We start from the raw sequence: 21,921 nt of genomic DNA, 5'->3' as shown, positions 1-21,921 counted from the left end.
TTGTTTGTAAATACATCAGCACACATCTTCCCGATCACTTTTCCCTCCCCATCCTCTCCCTTTCTTTATCCCTTCCTCTCCTCATCCCATTCCATCATATCCCTTCCCTTACTTTCCACAACCCTTCCTCTCCCCTCCTTCCAGCCCTTCCATTCCCCATCGCTTTCTTTCCCCTTCCTTTCCCTTTCTCGTCCCGTCCCGTCCCGTCCCACCGCACACTACAGTTCCCAGCGGGCTGCGGTGCTGGCGCATGCGCGGTGCCGCCGCGTCTCCCCGCCCCGTGGCGGTGGGAGGGCGGGGGCCAGGGCCGGGGCCGGGCAGTGGGGCCGAGCGGCGCAGCGGGGCTTGGACCGGCAGCGCAGCGGGGCCGGGTGGCGCGGAGCGATGGCGGCGGCGGGGCTGAGGTTCGACGGGCGGGTGGTGCTGGTGACCGGCGCTGGAGGAGGTGAGCGCTAGCCGGGGGTTCCTCACCCGCGGGAGGCGGCGGAGTTGCTCGGGGACAGCCCGGGCGGTGCGGGCTCCGCGCAGCCGCCGCTGCCCGCGGCCCTGGCAGGTGCCTCGGGGGCGGCCGGTCCGGTTTCGCGGGGAAAAGCGGGTTGTTTCCCTCAGAGAAGGGAAGCGGGGCTGCGGGGGAGGCGCTGTCCGTGCCGGCCCCGGCCGTGCCAAGGCTGTGCAGGGGTCACGGCCGTGCCTCCTGCTGCCCTCAGAGCTGCTGCCGTCCGAGCGCGGCCCGGCACTGCCCAAGTTGGTAACCTCTCCGAACGCGTGATTTGTGCTCTTTAAACACGGGGAGCAGCGCCGTTGCTCCCCGGTCAGCAGTGGATGTCCTGGTATCCTAATTCCTTCCAGTTGTGCCTTGGACCTAGTGGCTGAGGCGTGTGACCCGTGTGGGTTTGGCACAGTGCTGCTCCAGCAGGGGTTTCACGTGTGCCACCGGTGCTGCAGAAAGCAGCCGCCCACCTGTTGCTGCCTTCCCCGCCCGCGGTGCTCCCGGGAGCCGGCCTGGAGGCAGGTGGGAGCGGGCAGCAGAGGGGAGAGGGAAGGACTGACCTCTGGCAGCAGCAGGGCTGGCCTGCGCTGTTGGTGGTCTGCAGGCGTGATCTCTCCAGGGAACGTGGTCTGCAGTGGAATGCTTGGTTTTGCCAGGAAGTGTTTTTGTATTTGTTATTATGGCGTGGAGTTGGTTGGTTGAGTTTTTTTGTTGTTTGTTTCTTCTCCCTTATTTTTTTTCCTTTCTCTGCATCCATGCTTTGACTTTTGCCTACTATCATAGTTAAGCAAAAATACGAGCTGTCAGTGTGGATGGGTGAGAGACAAAGTTAGTGCTTACGATGAGCTGCTTAGGAAACTTGTTCTACCATACTCTGAGAACGTTCTGCCCTCCTGACAGTGGAGTTTTGCTCTCATTTTGTGGCACTGCACATAGCCAGAGGAGTCATTTTGGGGCCCTAGATTAAGTGATATCTTGTGAAGAAGATGTTTTGGTAAGCACTGAACAGTCCATCTACATCATCTGAAGGTGACCAACTTGATAATAATTCAGAGCAGGTTTTTTAATGGTGCTTTTCTGCTTTTACTGGATCTATATTTATGGGCTTTTCCGTATATAGTAGGTTTCACTGAAGAACAGGTTAAGACCTTGCGTAATAGCAAAAGAAGGTCAGTGTGGCAGTAGCAAACCTTCTAAAAAGCATTGCACCAAGTAAAAGTTGCTTGTCATAAGTGTGTGTACAGTGACCCTTGTACTCCTAGTGTTAGACTGCTTGAAAATGGTTTGTTAATAGAGAAAACTCCCCTTGGATGTTTTATTTCACAACAGCTTCTTAATAAGTGGTTGATTAAATTTAAGCCAAGATAAAGGGAGGTCCTATTATCTACGGATTAGTTCTCCTTTTGCTTTTATTTTATTTACAACACTGTAGTTAGACTGCATTACTAATAGCATTGTTCTTCAGCGTTGATATTTTGGATGCTGGTGAACAGATCTAAGCTGGGAATTTATTTAGACATGTGTATCACTAATTTGTGTTACAGTGATGCCTGTTTTCACATACACAGATACCTAAAAAGTGTTTCTTTTCACTTTGAGCAGATCCTTTGTGAATTACTGTTCCTGCCTGTGTTGGGCATTGTTTGTGCAACCTATCTTGGTTTTTTTAAAATTAGTTTTGATTCTCAAGCATTCAATCCTTGCTTAGCAGTTGAGAAGGCCAGCACATATAACTGGTCTGGGTTTTGTGCACTTCTCATTTGTGTGGCTTTTCAAAACAAAGACAAAAAAAGATTTTCTTGGACTTGGGTTACATGAGGCAGTATGTGTATGCACCTCACATGTGATACTCTCTGTTGCAGAGGCCTGAGGAAGCCTTAAGGAAATTTTCAGCTTGTTGCTGTGAGATAAGTGTGCTTCAAAACAGTCTGAACAGTTCTTATTTTTTCCCCCCATTGTCTTTTGGAGAACTGGCTTTGAATGTCCTGGTGAGGGGCAAAGAGATACTGTTTGCATTCTGAGAAACTTCTTTCTGACTGATCATCTTTTGATCATTCAAATGGCTTTTTCTTTTGAAATTAATAAAAAAGGATCATTGCCATTGATCCAAATAACTTTTGACTGGTACAGTGGATAATATATCTGTAAATCATTTATTTTGATGAATGTTAAACACAGCTAGAATCTAAGCCAGAGTGAAGATCCAAGAACCTCGCTTTCGTATGTGATGCAGAAATTACAGTCTTCTCTTAGGATAGGCAAACTATGTATGTGTTTGATTAACTGAGGTATTAGGCATTTCTTTGTATGTAAGTGATTTTGTCAATACATCTTCAGTCACAGTTAAATTTTGTTTGGTTTCTTTTTCAAATAGTAACTTTAACTAGGGAAGTATCTTATTCACTTAGAATGTAATTAATTAACTTGAAACATCCCCTCCTTCAGTGTTACATCAGGACATTAGAGGTTCTTCCTTTCAAGTGTATTTTTCTATCACAAGAACAAACTCAGCAGCATACAGCTTTCCCAGATGCTTCTGTTGAATGCAGTAACAAAGAGTAAGCATGGTTTATTTGGATTTTTTTTTCCTCTTGACTGGAGGTTTTGTTTACTATTTATCTGTTTGTTTACTTTTATATTTTGTTCTTATAAAAGACTTAGAACTCCTGGGGGAAATAATGTTTTACTTTGAACCTCCAAGGTGTTTGTGTTGAATTGGTGCATTTTTCTTAACACAATAATTTTTGTGTAGCTTTTGTCTGAATTGTGATCTGAGTAACAAATTCACTCTTGTTTTTAACTTTTTTTTTTTTTTGTTTAAACTAGGTTTGGGCAGAGCATATGCTCTGGCTTTTGCTGAAAGAGGTGCTTCAGTAGTTGGTAAGTTTTATCTTAACTAACTTGATCCAGGCAGTAACCTTTGCCTTTTCACATAGCTTGCATTCAACAGTCCATGGCCTTTTTGACAGTAACCTTTGCTATTTAATGGTTTTCTGTCTTATCTTTTGCTGTTTAAATTTTGCTTCTAAGCTTTATTTTCTTATGAAACAAGTTGCCTAAGTTTGTCCCAGGGCTTACCTTTGCTGGAAAGCCTGTTGGAGTCAGATAATTTCCTAGATTTGACTTTCATCTGTGCATACAAGTCTTTACCACAATCTGAGGCCAGAGAATGTGTTGTCCTAGGTAAATACTGCTCAGAAGCTTCCAATATGACCATGTGAATATGCGAATATGTTGCCTTATAGTGCCTTTATAAATTTTATATCGTTTATAAAATTTCATAAAAATTATTTGGTTTTACTTCATTGATTAAAAATGAGTATGTGTGTAGACAACTTTAAAAAAATATCTAGGTTGTTTTTTCTTTTTTTTCTGGTAATTGCCATCTTTGATACTTGCTGTATTTACCATGGACGTGAATAATTTATGTTGAGTTCTTATTTAGCAAAAATTATGTCACTAAAGCAGCCCAAATATTTTGTGTTGACTCTCTGTAGCTGGTGGTGGTCTGGCTTTCCAGAATGATCTGAAAGAAAATGCATTCTGTTGCCTGATCACAGCTAACGCTCCTTTATCTCTTGGCCTTATTGTGTAATAACTAAACAGTAAGTTAAGAATTGACTGTAAGGGCAACTTCTTGTTTCCTTTTGGAAACTTCACAGTTCAGCTTGTCTTACAGTATTACCTCTACATGCTTGTATTTGTTTCTCTTGTTCTCTTACGATTCTGAATTCAAAGAGTTGAGAAGTTACTTGTATAAACATTTAGTGTTTTAAAACTGGAGCAGATTGAGACTTATGCCTTGTGTCTTTAAAACAAATTCCCTTTTTAAGTTATGGAAATGAAGGTATGTTGTAAGAACATACCTTCAAACCAAATACTCCAGAAGAATGTTTTCAGTTGGAAGGATAATGCTGGGTTCCAACATGGCACCTTTGTCCAGTCCTGCATCTCTGTTGAGTGAGTGGCCGTTGGTGTGTTAGACTTACAAGAGCAAGCTAGGTGGAAAACTCCCTGTTCTCATCAACCAAAGGCTGCCTGCTACCACTATTTTTTGTCATTCTTTCTCTCTTTCATGCCTGTCATCAGGAAAAGTTGAAAGCAGGAGGAAAGGATGGTTTGCTTTTTTCTTGCTTCATATGTCATGTCCTGACCTGCTGTTTCTTCCAGTCTGAGGGCTCTTGTGTTGCTGTTTCAGTTTAGCTTAGAGTCATGCTTTTGAAACATCTCTCCTGATACATTATTTTATTTGTATTTTTGTTTGCATAGTGAAATGGTAGTGAATTACATGAGTCCTTTATAAAACAAACTGGAAGATGCAATCCAGAAGCACACCTACGTTGTTCATGTGTGTTTGGTTTGTGACGCTAGACTACAGCAAGAAATGAGCTGGCTTATTTTTAAAAAAACTTGCGCTGTATGTGTCAGGTCCTCAGCACCGTTTCACCCTTCAGGCTTGCTTCTGCTGCTCTGCTAATGACACACTCATAGCCTCAGAGGAATTCTTCTCTGAGGTTCAGACTATAACCATGCTCTGTCACAACTACTGCAGTCTCTGGCTCTTTTCTGCTGTATGTTTTCAACTGAAAATTGCATGATGTAAAGCTTGGGCTTAAAATAATGTTATTTGTCTATTTTGTTGTTAGGGTTTTTTTTCATTGCTCTAACACTCTCTTGGAGTTATTATTTTCAAAGCCTAGAATAGCTCAACTCTTTCTTGCATACTCATTTTTGTTTCAACTCCATTAGTGCCTGTGCTTGGCCTAATGTACTTTTTTGCCCCTGAAAATTTTCCCAAATATTTAATTAAATTTTTGTCAGCAAAGTACTATTGAAGTGTAGGATAAACATATATAAACTTGTCTGTGATAGAGAGCTGTAAGGTCTTAACAAGACTGAATGGTTTGTATATATATTTACCACCAAATTATTCACTCTTCTTTCCCAGGACAAGTTAGAAATTCTAGTGTTGTTCCTGACTCACTTTACTTTAATATCGTGGATGTTGCAGACTGACCAGTCAGCCTGTGTTGTCTATCCTAACACTTCACTACACTTAGAAATCTTCCTTAGTGCCTCACTTGAATTGTGTTACCTGCATGTTTGGATTGTTAGATATTGATCTGTTAGCTTGGAGATTCTGTCTCCTTTCTTTTTTTGCATCAGTCTGTTAAGGTACTTGTACTTACTGCTTCAGGCTGGGCATTTTTGGGTCTGGTTTGATGGTTGATTGTTTTTTTTTGGGTTTTTTTTGTCATGTTGTATCTGTCCCATTTTGATGCTCTCTTCTTCTGGACTTTGGCATGTTCATTTACATAAATTTTCTGCAGTATTTCTACATTTCTCTTGAAGTGCTGCTCACAAAGCTGCATATAGGATTCCAAATGAGACTTCTTGATCTGGGTAATATAGAATGATTTTGTGATGTGTCATGCAAGCTGTGTTCCTGTTTACATGGAGAGTTTAAAAAAAAAAAGCATAAAGTGGGTCTATTTCATTTTGTGCTAATACAACAGACTTGCCATTGCTGTTTATCATCAAGACCAGCAAGAGCATCCTGCATATTTTGTGGCTTTCACTGTGTCTGGCTTCTTGAGGTTAGGAGGCAGAAGCTGGAATTCACCATTTCAAAAGATCATTTAGCAAAATACCAGTGTTGCATGTAAATTCACTCAGTTCTGGCTTTCTTACGATTCCAATTTGAACCCCTTTGAACAAAACTTCCTACCATTTTTTGAAGTTCTTTGTCCAAATACAATGTTTTTGGGATTTTTTGGGAGTGTTTTTGTTCCCCTGGTAATTCCATGAAGCTGTAGGATGTGCAAATACAGGAGTGCAGCAGAGTGTGGTGATGGTACGTTCCAGCTGCTGTTAGTGATGTGTCCCCCAGTGCGGAGAGCAGCCCGGAACAGCTCTGTGTGTCAGGTGGGCCTCCTATCCCACAGGAGCAGGATCTGAAGCTCCAGAGCAGGCACTTCTCACTTTGTTTAGACTGCTGGATCTCTTATTTAGTGGTGTTGACTAGTAACAGTTTGGCTACTCTATTAAACAGGAACAAAGTCTTCGTAGTCTTGCTTACAGTTCATGCAATAGTTAGAGACTGGAATAAATTGCCTGTGGTTGGGGTATAATCTAGATCTTAATCTCTGAGCTACAACACAATTACAGAGGTAGCCTGGGCAGGGCAAGCAGGTTGAATACATGGTGGAGGGGGAAAAAAAGTTCTATTTTCCATGTTATTTAAAGAAGAAGAAATAATATATGTTGCACTGCTTTTAAAAAAAATAATCATGTGTCCTACTATTTTTTTGTTGTCGTCTCTGGTTTTCAGTAAGATCCAGATGCAGCAGTCTTTATTAATACTCCTTGTAACCTCCAGTGTGATAATGAGGTAAGGACAGACCATGAAGTCTTGAGTGTTAACAAAAATTTCATTTCTTTGTCATGCACAGTGAATGATCTTGGAGGTGATTTCAAGGGATATGGCAAAAGCTCCTCAGCTGCTGACAAAGTTGTCGATGAAATCAGAGCAAAAGGAGGGAAAGCAGTACCCAATTATGGTATGTTATTTTTCCAGATCAGTGTAATGTTTTATCTGTAGGAGTAGTGGACATGTTGAATAAAAAGTTGATGTTTCTTAGTGAAAGACTACTACCAGCTTGGCAATAACATATAGATTAAACAAATATAATATCATATAGAGTGGGAAGACAGATGCTAAAAGCAAGTGCATCAATTGCTTCTTTTAATTAAGATTTGTTCACTAATGCCCTTCTCTGTTATCTGATTTTTTGACATTGAAGTATTAAGCAGCTGTCCATCTGGAGTTTTCAGCAGCAAAATGGGAATGGATGATTCTTGCTTGGTTTGCTTCATGTTTTTCTTGCGATGGCAAGTGTTGTGCCATTTAGACTTACTTTGTGGGATTTGCTTTAGGCCACGTGCAGATAATGGCTGAATTTGAATTTAGTTTTCACTGGGGTTGTACACAATTTATTTTTCTTAGCTCTGTGGAATTAATTGTTAATATCCTGGAAGTGCAGTGTATCCAGTTAATTTTATTTGAAAATTTGTACTTCTTTCTTACAGATTCCGTGGAAGATGGTGAAAAGCTTGTGAAGACAGCCCTTGAGGCTTTTGGGAGGATAGGTACAGTTGCTTAATTCATGTTGAAACTTGTTTGCAAAGGCAAAGCCATTATAAACAGTGCAATTAACAACACATGTATGAACTGTGTGATAACAGTAGTACACACCAACCCCGATGCCTCTGGTCAGTGAAATGTGAATAAGGGGCTTTTAGCTTTTAATCTGAATGGTCAGCTTTTCTGGGTTTTTTGGTGGTTTTTGCTGAAGTTTAAAGCTTAGTATATGATTCTTCTTTTCCTGCCCTTCAGAATTTTGGAGCTCCAGTAGTGGTTAACAATTTCTGTCACAAAACACAGAGTCTCTGAAGTGTTACAACTAGCTGCATAAAATTAGCATAGATAATGTTGCTTTCTGTTTTGGAAGCTCTTCTGCTTACATAATGTCAAAATGCATTAAATGAAATGAAAAAAGAAAACCCTGAGGTATTTTATCTAACAGTTAAAGTTCTTTTTAACCATGCAATTGCCACTATTTAAAACCACTTGGTGATTTTAACTCAGGGTTAAATGGCTAAAAGTACATGTAATCAAAGCCAACAGGAACCTAATTAAATATCTGACAAGAAATTGTTATGATCCAGGTTGCTTTATCAGCTTTGTGACTCTAGTTCCTCCAGTTATCATTTGGGCTGCTGCAACAAAGATGGTGGCACAAACTGCATAATTGGGGCGCTCTGAAATTCAAAGCCGGCTTCAAAATGGTACAGGATGGTTGCATCCTGCCGTTATTGGATTCCTAAGTGGCCAGCACTTCATAGCTATGCCTCCCTGTCAGGCTTGGTCCCATTGATGTCCCTGTCGGGTTGAGACTTACCTGTCCTGAAGTATTATGTTGTAATTATTTTCCAAGGGTAGAATTCATTAATCAGGACAAGGAACTATAGAATATATGGAATATGATGTATATGTCCAGTGTTCTTGTCTGTATATATTTAGAAGTGGGAGGAAAATAGAAACAGGCTTGTATTTTATCAGTGCATTGAATTAGTTTCCTTTTTTTAATTTCAGATATTGTTATAAACAATGCTGGGTGAGTATACCTGACGGTTTTGTCCTTTTTGAGTGTGGGCTTTCCCTTTAATATAAACAAATGTTGATCTTGTGTTTGTTTTGTTTTCCTAATGTTGCATTTAGGATCCTAAGAGACCGTTCATTTGTTCGGATAAGTGATGAAGACTGGGGTGAGTTGATTTTAAAATGGCTTCAGAATGTATTTTCTGTGTGAAAGGTGACAGGTACATCCCTCCCACTGGAACAAGAGAGAAGAGAAGGCGGGGAAGGCTTACCTTTTGCCCTGCAAGCTTAGTGACAAGCTGCTCGCGTTCAGTGTGCAAACCAGGTCTGTGCTGCAATGTGTGGTAGGTGTATGTAGTTCCAAAGGGGCAGAAGGGCTTTTCTTCCCACTACTGGTTGCCAAATGCAGTAAGAAGAAGAGCCATGTGATGACACAAAATAGTTTCTATGAGCAGAACATTCCTCGGGTCAGCACTGAGTGGCTGAATACAAAACAGGCTTAAAAGACTCTGAACTAACTAGAGAGGAAAGCAAGCTCATGTGCCATGAGATGGTGGATGGTAGTTAGCCAGTGGAGAAGACTTCTACAAAGATAGTCTATCTTCTGTAGTTCTTCTCTGAGTCTGCTTAAGTGCGGGAATTTTGAATGGTTTTGAATTCTGTACAGGAGGGCCCCATCCAAGAGGCAGTGTATGTGGGCAGCCCCCTCATAATCAGTGTATGTTCAGGCAGGCACTAAAAAATGGCTTGTAAAGAGAAAAAAAAAAAGGCCCATCATTCTTTTAGTAACAGTTTCAGAGTGTGGAAAAAGTGTGTTTTTTGTCATGAAGAAGAAACATGTTGCATTTCAAGTTGGGAGCCAAATCCTGGAATTATTAAACTGATATCAATTTGTTCCTAGATATAATTCATAGAATTCATTTGAGGGGATCATTCCTGGTCACCCGAGCTGCATGGAATCACATGAAAAATCAGAAATTTGGCAGGTAAAAATGTGTCTTCTGTTTTGCGATTTTCAGTAGGGTGTAACAGACTGATGCATGCCCAAACAGTGAAGGAAGAGTCTTGCGTTCTTTTCTTTCACTTTCTCGGGGCTGAAGCAAAATAAGTTGAAATGTCTTTTCTGACTATCCCAGACAAAAGTTTTAAGACTATAAATATACCATTTTTATTAATGAGGACTGGTTAGAAGCATTTGTTACTTGTATGTTATGGCAAGTTTAAGGGACTCTTGTTGTGCTCCTTCTTATTCAAATGACTGGTACATGCAGTTCTGCTTGTAGGTTGTGGGTTTTTTTGTTTAATGTTGGGTTGTTGTGGGTTTTTTTGTTTGTTTGTTAGTTTTAACTGTTTAGACAAATGTACTTTTCTTAAAAGTTATGGGATTGTTCTTAGTCTGTTTTGGTATGTATTAACTCAAAAAGAGTGCAGTGAAATCAGATCTTCTAAATTTTTTCATTTTTGTGGTTTTATCAAAAACCTTATCAAGCACTGATGTGATTATATTAATCTTAGCCATACCCACATACTGAAAACTGTGTGAGCTGTTTTCTCATCCTGTGACCTAAATAACTTTCGTTCTCATCCAGGGAAGTGAACTGTGAGGATAGCAGAAATCTTAAGTCTGGGAGTTGAAAATTAAATTACTTCTTCAAAAACAGCTTAAGTCTAGATTTGCATCCTTTTAGGAAAATGCTTCCCTTGTCTTCTTTTCTGTATTTTCTCAGATAACAGTGGTAGTGAGTGCTTCTGCAGTTTATGTATAGACATGTGCCACCTGCAAAATGCTTGCTTTACATAGAGTTTGTGGCTTTTTTTCATCTTCATCATATTGAGCCAGTACTTGGAACACATCTCTTTACTTAGACTAAAAAGCATTAGATTATTGGCAGTGAGGCAGATAAAAAGAATTAAATATGTTGATCCCAGCTACGCAGTATGTTTACAAGTAGATTTGAACAGAATCTGATAAGGCTTCCTTTAAAAGTGAATATGTAGACCCATTTCTTTTGAATTGAGATGACCTGCAGCACAACTTTTGCTTGCCTCAAACCAGCTGGTTTTAGAGCTCTCACGTGAGTAGTTCATTCACCTCCGAAGGAATAATGGGGACAGCAAAGAACAAGACTTTCTTGTCTTCTTCCGTCGTGCATTTAATGCCTATTAGAATTCTTTGAATGTGAATTCTGTGAGAATGGACCTTCAGGTATTACCAGGTAGATAATAATAAGGGAAATAATTTTCAGTAAAATAATTTTCTTCTGAGTGCTGAAACATTATTAGCTGTAAGAATAACACCACCTGAAAACTGTTAGAAATGAAAAGAAATTACTTTTCTCTATACTGGACCCAGTGTCACAGAGTGTCCTTCCTAGTTTTGCAGTATAACTCAGAAAGCCTCATGACTTTGTTCATTTTCTGCTACTCTGACAATGCTTCAGGATTTGTCAGATGATTGCTATCCATCAAATATTAAATAGGTACCTGATTGTTAGCGAAAGCAACAAATAATCTTTTCTTATTTGCATACTTTGTTTTGTGGAATATGGAGACTATAATGCCAAAGCTGGAAAATGCTTTTTTGTGGAATCAAATCACTTGAAGAAATAACTTAATTTTTTTCCTCTCCTCTCCCCTAAGAATAATTATGACATCCTCAGCTGCTGGAATATATGGAAACTTTGGTCAGGCAAACTACAGTGCTGCAAAACTTGGCCTTTTGGGTCTTGCAAACACAATTGCAATTGAAGGTCGGAAGTATAACATCCACTGCAACACAATTGCTCCTACTGCTGGATCCAGGCTGACCCAGACCGTCATGCCGCAAGGTGAATCATTTAAAATCTACATGTTCTGATAATTTTTAGTGAATTGAAGCACTACAAACTTTCTTATCTCTTAGAAAATGCAAGTTCTTCACACTTCATATACTACAAATTCATTGTTCCTACTATATTTTTGTCTCTGAACTGTTACTTGCTTTGTCTGTTGTGAGGAATTCTTACTTTCTGCCACAAGATACGAAGCAAGTTTCCTCATTTGCGAAAGCACTTTCATGTGGCAAGGCTCTTCAATTGTAATCTCTTTCAAGATCCTCCTACAGTGGTGGAAAGGCTTGTTTGTTTCATCACATGTGCAGTCAGGCATGTGCACAAGATGTCTGCACTTGTTACAGTGTTGTCTCATTGCAAAATACTGAATTTTTGCACAACATGTCATGTGTGTACTTAGTGGTTCCATGATCAGCAGGAGATGATAGTGAACTGAGTTGCTTAATTTTTCCTTATTGCACAGGTACTAACCTTTGAATGTTTGAACAGATTTTAACAGAGTATTGCATTGGGAAGTCAGTGTAAGGAACATTTTAGGAGACAGTTGTGTGTAAGTGTAAATTTAGTATAAATAGACTGGCTGATTACTTTCGCAAATGACCAGAAGAAAGAAAAATAATTTGGAAAAAAAAAAGTCTGTAAAAGGAAATTACTCTCAGAATATCTTCTGGAATTAGCCTATTTCATTTTGCTCCTGACCTTTTCCCTGATGATAGGCAGATTTCAAAGCCAAGGAAATTATCACATTTGTCAGACTGATAGACAGGCTATTGGAGAGTAATATATTCTGTATGTTATGCACAGATTGAATGCTTGATTTTGTCTGACTGATGTAACCTGGTTTAGATCTAAATACTCCAGGTGGTCATGACTCTAGCAGTCTTATATGTTGTAGGTTACAGTGATTTATTGCAATTGTTTATAGAAGATCCAAATACATCGAGCATGCAGTATAAAATGGAGTACAGTAGCTGGCATGTTCGGAAGATACTTAATCTACATAGGATGATAAAAACATCTCATAATTTTCTTTCTTAGTCATTTTAAGAAGAGTGGGATCCTTTGGTCTCTCTGTAAGATACTTTCAGCTCTGAGGATTCATTTGTTATCTAGTTCACTCCATCCCTGTCCAGTTTTTCAAATACTCTTGAAAGATTCGAACACCTTTGAACACAACTTTAAAAGCATTTTCAGATGTCTTATCAAATTATCCTTGTTATCTGACTCTTTGTCTTCAGGTGTCTGCAAGCACCTACGCTTTTTCATTGCTGTACATTCCCATACATTGTTATATATGTTCAACTTGGTGCACATATTGTTGTTCTTGCTTATAACTCTTAAACGCAGTTTGCATCTTCTGTATGGTTGTGGGGTTTTTTTAATTTCTACCACCTATTTTTTAATAATTTTAATAGTGGATTACAAGCATTAATGCTAATAGTCTAGGGCTAGATTTTGAGGCTAAATTGTGCGTGGCATAAAGTGGAATACTTTGGAAAAGCCTAAGGGGTTTGCTATGCACTTACAACAGCCATTTTAACTGGAATTCAACTTCCTTCTACTTTTATGTAACTTCTAAAAATGATATTCTGTTTACTTTAGTTTTGCTACTAAATAAGTACTCACAATGATAAGCTTTCTCAGCTCTTCATCTGGGGAAACCTGGCTATAACCGAAAATGCTTGATGACCTTTAGCTGAGGAACAGCTATATATCTATTGCTGTTGAAAGTATAATATTCTAAAAGGTGAAAAAAGATATTAAGCAAAGTTATTATTCAGACAGTGGACAGAATATGTGATAAGAGCTGCCTGGAAAACCATACTGTTCCATGACAATGTCTCAATTTTCAGATAGCTTTCTATTGTGCCAGATGTCAATGAAAATCCCAAAATAGGATTGATATGTAAATTTAGCAGGGCTGATAATTTCCTGTACCATTTGGAAAAGTCAGCATTTCCAAGTGAGATAATTCTTAAACAATCAGCAGCTGTAATTATTTTCATAATGTCTTGTCTATATAGCTGACTAGCAGACTAAAAGGAAGATTGCTTGGGTACATTTGTGTCAGGTTTATGTGTAGCTGGCTTGTCCTTGTGTCAGGCTGCCTGTCGGATGGAAGTTTAGGAAGGTTATCTGGCTTTGCAGTTGGCATGTAACAGTGTTCGCAACAGTTAAACAGGCTTTCATCTCTCTGGCTGAGAAGCCATGTCATGGGGTTTGGCGGCATATATGTATCTCACGAGTTGTTCCTATTTATTGAGTCTTCAAATGTTTCTTTTAGTTTGTCCTTTTGTTTCATGACACAACACTATTGATTAAATTCTTCTGGCGCTGCTGTTCAAAAGAGGGTGTTAGATTAAATAATGCGGTGAAACTGTAGAGTACTTCTATTTCATGATTCTCCTTCTAATTTGCTCTAGATCTGGTTGATGCTTTCAAACCAGAATATGTTGCTCCCTTAGTAGTTTGGCTTTGCCATGAGAGCTGTGCTGAGAACGGCAGTCTGTTTGAGGTAAGTTTTTTTTTACTTTCATATCCCTCTTTCCCTTCCTTTACTCCTTTCCCCAAAATCAGTTGTTTGTTTTATCTTGTCCAGTCTTAAACTTCTTGCCGAAACTAAATCACCATGTGTGAACTACATACTCAGCATAGACAGAAGAAATATTGATCTGTTGTGCAGTATTTGACAAGTGCTTCAGGCAGTAGCAGCCTTGTCAAATTCTGGTCTGTGCTCAAAATGCTACCAATTTGATTGTTAAAATTCTTATTGTACTCTTTTAAGGTTGAAAAGATACCAAATTCAAAAGACATTTTTGTTTTCTAAACTATTCAAATGTAGAAAGTAGCTTGCAGGAAGAATTAATTACTTAATTATGATATTCATTATAGATATTGGCATCAAACTGCTAACTCATATTGGATAGAAACTGTTTTGTCTGCATCATATTCAGGTGCTTAACTAAACTGTTAAATACAACCAGCAGTAGTTCAGAAATTTTTGATATATTGAGTTTGTTGTGGAGTATAGTTTTGTTTCCCAACGTTACCAAAGCTTTGCTTTGTGAGATGTCATAAGCTGATGATATTCTTTTTTTCTTGGCAGGTGGGAGCTGGATGGATTGGAAAACGTAAGTTCTTTATGTTTCAGGATTGATCTTGTGTTTTGAATTGACATTGAGACTGTGCAAACTTTCTTTAGTGTTAACCTGTATACTCAAGACATCTTTTACTCGGCAGAGAAGATGAATAAAAGCCTGGGGTTCTGAAGAAACTGCTTATATTCAGTAAAAGTCACAAATTTAACTTCATGTGGGGAAAAACTGGTAACTTAGGTTTGTGCATTGTTGTGCTTTTGAACTAACAGTAACTGAAAATCTGCCTAAGTAACTTTAACTCTTGGATCCCAGGCATAATTCGAAGTAGAATTTGTGGTGCTAAGTATACATTGCTGCCTTTTCTTGATAACTTTAATATGATATAAAAGTACTACATGCTGATAAACAGGTATGTTTTTTAATTTTTCATTTCATCCTTTTTCATTGCTTTCCACCTTTACTTACGCTTCTATTAAAATGCTAGTGTATAAGCATGTAGAAGCAATTAGTCTTCTTAAATAACCAGTAGCTATGCTACCTATGTATTTTCCTTAGTGACTACCTCCAGTAACCGGCTTAAATATGAATGTAAGGAAAGCTTGCAGACAATACTGAGGACTTACGAGAAGAAAAAATATTCAGTGTGTGAGATGTCTTGACTTTTTTCCTAAATCCATTGAACCTAGTGCAAACATTATTTTCATGAACCGTTGAACTTTTCAGCCTACATGAGTATCACCAGTAGGTTGGAAGTAGGGCTGTTAATTCAGGAAGTCATTTTGTTTTCTTTTAATTTTTTTTTTCCCCACTTGATAACCATTTTGTACCTTTCTAACTAACTGCAAGTGTTCTGTGTAACTGGAACAGTGTTTCCAAGAAGTGTGGTGAACAGATTTAAAGAAGCGGAGCAGCAGCACAAAATGTCTTGGTGCACTTCACAAGGAGTTAGCTTTTAATACAGCTGAAAATCTGCAGTTTGATCAAGAAAACCCACAATTTTTCATCATTATAATGGCTATTGTTGAAGTTAATGAAATGAAACCAGGTTGTTAATTAGGTACCAGTTTGGCCTTATTCATTGCTGTTTGCTAATTAAGGGCAAACCCTGGTTAAGTATTTAAATTACAATCCAGGAAGTCTGTATCCTTGTGGAACTAATTTCACATTGGCCTTACCAGTTTCTCTCAGGTTACAGTATTGAAATACGACTTCTGAGACCATTTAGAGGTGCTGGCTACTGGTATTAATGTTCTTTTATAGCAAACAAGTGATGTTCACTTCTCCCCAGTAGTTTTCCATGCTTTCTGAAGGTTCCTAAGCATTAATAGTCAAAGTCCTGTCAGAAGAGATAGTCTGTAGATCCATACTAGCTACAACTTTTCAGTACACAATATCCTAAAACTAGTATTTCTGGAGAATAGTAAGTCTGTTTAACTACAGTGAAATTTAAAACCAGTGCTATTTCCTTTCTAAATGTTAGTTGAAGCAGTGAGCCCTTTAGTCCAGCTAGAAGTTGTATTTGTGAGTTATTTTGGAGTACTTAAAATGTTTCCCTTACTGCACCATCTTGAAGGTAGTTGCCTGGATGCAAGTTACCTAAAAACCAAAAAACTTTTGTTTGTTACTTGAACTCTCTGGCTGATGTTTCCCATTAGTGCGCTGGGAGCGATCCTTGGGTGCCATTGTCAGAGGAAAGAATCAGCCAATGACGCCTGAAGCAGTGAGAGATAAGTGGGAGAAGGTGTGTGACTTTGATAACGCCAGCAAACCCAGAACCATCCAAGGTAAGGGAGACTTCTGAGAGTTGGGGCTGTTCTGCCTGGGGAAGTGAATGTTCTAGGGAGACCATATTGTAGCCTTTCAGTACTTTACGGAGGCCTGTGAGAAGTATGGGAAAGGTGGAACAGATGTACCCTGCTGCATAGGACAAGGGGTAATGGTTTTAAACTAAAAGAGGATCAATTTAGATTAGCTATAAGAGGGAAGATTTTTACAGTGAGAGTGCTGAAATACTGACATAAGTTGCCCAGAGAGGTGTTGGGTGCTCCATGCCTGGAAATATTCAAGGTCTGGTCAGACAGGGCTCTCAGCAAACTGATTTATTTGAAGATGTCCCTACTCAGGGGAGTTGTGGGGGGGTTGAACTAGCTGCCATCTAAAGGTCCCTTCCAACCCAAACTATGCTTTGATTCTTGGTGGATAGCTTGAGTAAGCAAAGCTTAGAAGAGAATGCTTTCTTTCAAGTGTTTGCTGAAACTTCAAAATCTACAGAACTAGTGAATTTTTTTGTAAATGTGTTACATTAATAATTTACTGCTTCATTATGGTCAGATCTTTCTAAAGAAACTTTTGTATTCTTGCCTGTAGAATTAAGATATGATTTATCTTACGAGTTTCTAGAGAAGTTACATCACTGAGTCAGACTAATGACAGTGTTTTTATTTGATTGTACCTGCATGCAGACAGAATAGAGTAATAGAATGTATTTTCCTTTCAACCCTGGAATCTTGGTTTTTGGTGAACATTTCACTGGTTAAGTCTTGGAATATATCACTGCAAAGAAGTTCTTACTGTGCCTTATGTTCTTGTGGCACATCACTCCCTTGGCTGGTGACCAAAATGATTTTCTCTTTCAATGCTTTGTTTACCTTTCTTGTTCCTTGCCAGCATTTAAGAATGTAGGGCAGGAGGGAAAAAGGCATCCTTATGTACAATGCCAGTTGAATTTCCAAGATATTTAAACGCACAGTAGATGTTTAAGCTGTTGGTTCAGAAATCTATTAGGACATTTTGTTAAAAACCTTAGGGGATATGTTTTTAGATGCCTGTACCAAAACCGTAATAGGAGACACTTTGTCCTTTCTGTCACATCTTGGCACACTGGAGAATGTAACCATCCAAAGAGTAGTTCTAGGTCACCTTACTGATCTTTGGTTTACAGATACCCTGTTTCCAAATGCGTGCAAGTTTATATGTGTTTTCTGTTCTGCTATGGAATGGTATTTATAACAACATAATTCCAGCTTTATCACTTCTGATCTGTTCTACAACCTGTCATATGTACTATGTTATTTTTAGGGGTTGCTAGCAAAAAAATGTTGTAGATGGGGATTTCTTTTCAAAGTTGCTTCAGCATTAGATACGGTATTTCACAACTGCCAGTTGATGCTATGAGGAGAAAAAAGCTGAAGAAGATTTTGAACTTCTGAAGTAAAAGTGCTCGCAATACAACATGGCAGGTTTTTACAGTCAGGTAATCGTAAATGTTACATTGGCATGAATCTTCCATGCCTTAGCTTCTGTTTTGTTATGAACTTAGCCGAGATAGAGGTTTTTCCTTCCAGTACCGTCATGCCACAGATACTGAATAAAAACTTGTGCATTAATTGTTGTATTGTGTATTTGTGAGAATCAGCATAAGGGTTGAGGACAATTCTTAAGTTAGCTGAATAGAATTTTTAGTTCTATTAGAATTTTTTTCTACTGTCAAATTCTCCACTTTATTGCTTGGAGGTATTTGACTGTGAAATAAATGAAACTAATTAGAATACTTGCATTCAAAATTGAAAGGTACAATAGCTAACATCTGCAAGTTAAAACTTCCTGCAGATTTCCTTAATTTGAGTAATTTGATGTTGTGAAGAGCATTTGTGTACTAAGCATTACATGCAGTAGAAAAAAAATCCAAAAAAGTAATTAGATAAAGTATTTGATTATAATGTAGTAGAAAACCCTGTAATTGGAGATGCTTATCTTTAGTAATACTGATAAGAGAGGCTTGACTTTATAACTTCGTATTCTGTACGTAATCAGAAAGACCAAATTAAGTGTGATGCAGAAACTTCTGGATGTGTGGTGCAGGTTGCAGTAGGCCACAGTTGCACCATGCACTGTGTGTTGGTGTCTTTTCTCCTTGCCTCCACAGTGTACTACTTGCTCTTGTGTCTTTGTCTGATTCTTCCTCTCATGAAAAGGGAATGAGATTGTGTTGTGGTAGAGGCAGAGGACAGTCATTCCTGTCTTGCAGACTGCGTACCGTACACAGCATTCTGTAGTATCTATGGCACAAGTTAGTGTGTTGTTCTCTTACTTAGGGAAGCAAAATTTGTATTGTGTCTGTGACCCACATGAGGCACTCGTCTCAAGTTTCTCTTCAGTTGTGAAGATGTGAGTCAGTTTCAGCTAAATCTAGTATTCTATAGGTCTGTAATTGGCTCTTAGAAATTTATGTGCATTTTTAATTCTCTTAGAAGCTATTTACAGAAAACAACTCATTGTCCGACTTCTGGCACATCTTAAAAGCTTACGTCAGACATAGAGTAAATAAATGTATAATGTATCAAAGGTGTGTGTGTATATGTATGCACACTTTGTGTGTATATGAAGACAGAATTTGCATAAGAGGAGAAGTGTTCCAGCTTCAGTGTCAGCTTTCCTTATATATATTTACAGAAGGTTTAAACACTTGTGCTGTTTCCTCCATTGTTAAGGGATATGGTTCATATGCAATGTCCCCGTATTGGAAAATGAATCTTTTGGAAACAGACGGCCTTTGTTGTGACTATTTTCAACCTTTGTTCTCCAGCTTAATCTTTTCTTTCTGTCTGCTAATGATTTGCTGTATAATAACAGGCCATTCTGAGGTGGTGAACGTTTAAGGTTTTAGAGTTCACTGATAGTATAGCCATTTAAAAAATACCCCTATACCAATAATAAAATAATTGCGTTAATTAAAATGTTTCCTATTGGGTTTGTTTCTGCCCAAATTATACCCGTTGGTATAATTGTATATTTATTTGGTCTTAAAAAGAACCTTACTCAGTATGTGGAGTCATGTATTAAAAAATTACAAAGTGTCATAGTTAAGTCTACTGCTGAAGCATTAATTTCAGACATCCTTGTGTGTTTACTGAAAACTCATGTACCACTCTGTGCTTTCCTCCTCAACCTTGCACTACTCAAAATTAATGCGAAGACATCCTTATCAATGTCCAAACATCACTTATCGGTGACTTTTAATGTTTCATCTTTCTTTTTGGGTAGTCTGATATTGCATTAGTAGCTCATAACAATGTATTTGATCATAACCTTAAGTCCAACTTCTTATGCCAAGCAGCAGAAGTGCAGGGGAGACTGAAACAAATTAATGTGTTGGGACATTACACTTGCATGCTGCTGCCATAGTCCCTGGAAGATGTAAAGAATATGTTAGCACCGGGGTTCTTACCTGCCAAAGTTATGTAACTTAGTAATTCAGGGTGGGGGAAAAGAGAAATTAACATTTTTTCCCCATCTCTTTATTAAAAAAATAAAAGCTGAACTCCCCATCCCCCATCACAGTTTTGCTACCTGTATTTGATGGTATCTAATAGCTTGTTCAAGCATTTTCAGGTAACCCAAAGGAGTAGGATCTTAAAAGTAGCTTTGATGTCAAAATATGAAAACCACCTTGAAGCATAAAGAAACACAAGGAATAGCGTACACTTTTTGCTGATACCTCTCCAAAAGTTTGGGCCTGGAACCACAGACATATCTCACACAGTTGATGTCTGTTATAGATATAAAGAATAAACCCAGGAGTACTTAAAAGAATATTCCATATTTGAAAATCAATAAATGCGTTACTAAATGATTCTGGTATGATCCAGTTCACGTGCTTTTGCTGATTACAAATACAACAGTAGGCCAAGGTCTTAAAAAAAACCAAAACAATTTTATGAGGCCTTCGACAACATACATTTCAAAAGTTAGAAAAGTTGGGAATTACCAACCTATCAGCCTTACCTCTGTGTGTGGGAGGATCATGGAGAACAGGGAGCTGATTTGAGACAGCCAGTAGAGATTCACCAAGGGCAAATCCTGTCTGACCAACCCAATGGCCTTCTGTGATGGAATGACTCCATCAGTGAGTAAAGGAAGGGCTATGAGTGTCATTTGTCTGAACTGGTGTAAGGCCTTTGACACAGCCCCCTTAACATGTCTAAATTACAGAGATGCGGATCTGGTGGAGAAGGTGTTTGTTGGATGGTCAATGTCTCAATGTCCACAGGGAGATCAGTAATGAATAGTGTCCCTTAGGGGCCTGTATTGTGAACAGTACCATGTAAGAGCTTCATCAGTGACATAGGTGAAGGGGATTGAGTGCACCCTCTTCAAACTTGATGAGGGTGCACTGGGCTGAGTGGTGCAGTGACACACCTGAGGGATGGGATGTCATCCAGAGGGACCTGGACAAGCTTGAGGAGTGAGCCCATGGGAACCTCATGAGCTTCAACAATGCCAAGTACAAGGCGTTGCACCTAGGTTAGGGCAAGCCCCAGTATGAAGGATGAAGGCATCAGAAACATCCCTATGGAGAAAGACTTGGAGATCCTGGTGGATGAAAAGTTGGACAAAAGCTGGCAATGTGCACCTGCAGCCCAGGTCATTTGTATCCTGGGGAAGGATACACAGGAAGGACATAGGCCAGCTGGAGCAAGGCTAGAGGAGGGCCACAAAAATGATCAAAGTCATGGGATTCCTCTCCTAAAAGGAAAGGTGGAGAGAGTTGGGTTTGCTCAGTCTAGAGAAGAGAAGGCTTCAGTGACACCTTTTTGTAGTCTTTCAGTAGTTAACTTTTTGGCAGGGCCTGTTGCAATAGGATGAGATTTAATGGCTTTAAACCAAGAGAGGGTTGTTTTAGATTAACTATAAGGAAGAAGCTTTTTGCAATGAGGATGCTTAAACACTGGAAGAGTTTTCCTAGACAGGTAGTAGATGCCCCATCCTGTATACATTCAAGGTCAGGTATGATGGGGCTCTGATCTAGTTGAAGATATATCTGATCATTACAAGGGAGGGGGACTAGCTGACCTTTAAGGGTCCATTCCAACCCACACTATTCTGTGATCTTAGTATTCAGCCAGACACTAGCCAGCTAACTAATTTTATAGTCAAGTCGTGTCATACATTCTGGAAGAAATGACTCCTCGAAGAGGAGATTGTAGTATTCTGCACCATTATTAATGTACGGGTTGCCTTTGTACTGTTGGTCTTAATTATGACATTTTGTCAAAAATGCATGCTTTTAATCTTTGGGTCTCACCATGAAAAGTGATCTTTATATTCCTGCATGTAAATGGTTTGTGATCATGCTAAGTTGAGGAAACATTCAGGTTTGCTTGGAGGTCAAACCTATATTTTCCTGTGAAGATTTTAAAGCAATGTGAAACCTTCCTTTGATTCATGCAGAAAAAGTAGGAACAGTCTGTTACTTCTGCCAGTAGCTTTGTATTGCTTTTCTTTTATTCATTTAATGAATGAACAAAGGGATAAGATTACGTTTTAAAAGGTTCTTATAAA

The 21,921-nt window shown here is 39.0% G+C and overlaps 1 protein-coding gene across 1 annotated transcript in view; it reads left to right on the top strand.

Annotated features, from left to right (window-relative positions):
• Nucleotides 1–339: 339 nt before the first annotated feature.
• HSD17B4 (hydroxysteroid 17-beta dehydrogenase 4) overlaps nt 340–21,921 on the top strand; it is a 64,501-nt gene continuing 42,919 nt past the window's right edge. The window contains exons 1-11 of the mRNA XM_032095889.1: nt 340–445; nt 3,317–3,370; nt 6,943–7,050; nt 7,580–7,639; nt 8,646–8,667; nt 8,772–8,818; nt 9,553–9,637; nt 11,292–11,479; nt 13,906–13,997; nt 14,589–14,613; nt 16,236–16,364. Of these exons, the coding sequence (XP_031951780.1) occupies nt 385–445; nt 3,317–3,370; nt 6,943–7,050; nt 7,580–7,639; nt 8,646–8,667; nt 8,772–8,818; nt 9,553–9,637; nt 11,292–11,479; nt 13,906–13,997; nt 14,589–14,613; nt 16,236–16,364 (871 nt within the window). The 5' untranslated portion in view covers nt 340–384. The remainder of the gene's footprint in view (nt 446–3,316; nt 3,371–6,942; nt 7,051–7,579; nt 7,640–8,645; nt 8,668–8,771; nt 8,819–9,552; nt 9,638–11,291; nt 11,480–13,905; nt 13,998–14,588; nt 14,614–16,235; nt 16,365–21,921) is intronic.

Source organism: Corvus moneduloides, chromosome Z (genome assembly GCF_009650955.1).
Source record: "Corvus moneduloides isolate bCorMon1 chromosome Z, bCorMon1.pri, whole genome shotgun sequence".
Classification (NCBI taxonomy): Eukaryota; Metazoa; Chordata; class Aves; order Passeriformes; family Corvidae; genus Corvus; species Corvus moneduloides.
Note: the sequence above shows the minus strand (reverse complement) of the source record. Positions and strands in the feature narration are given on the sequence as shown.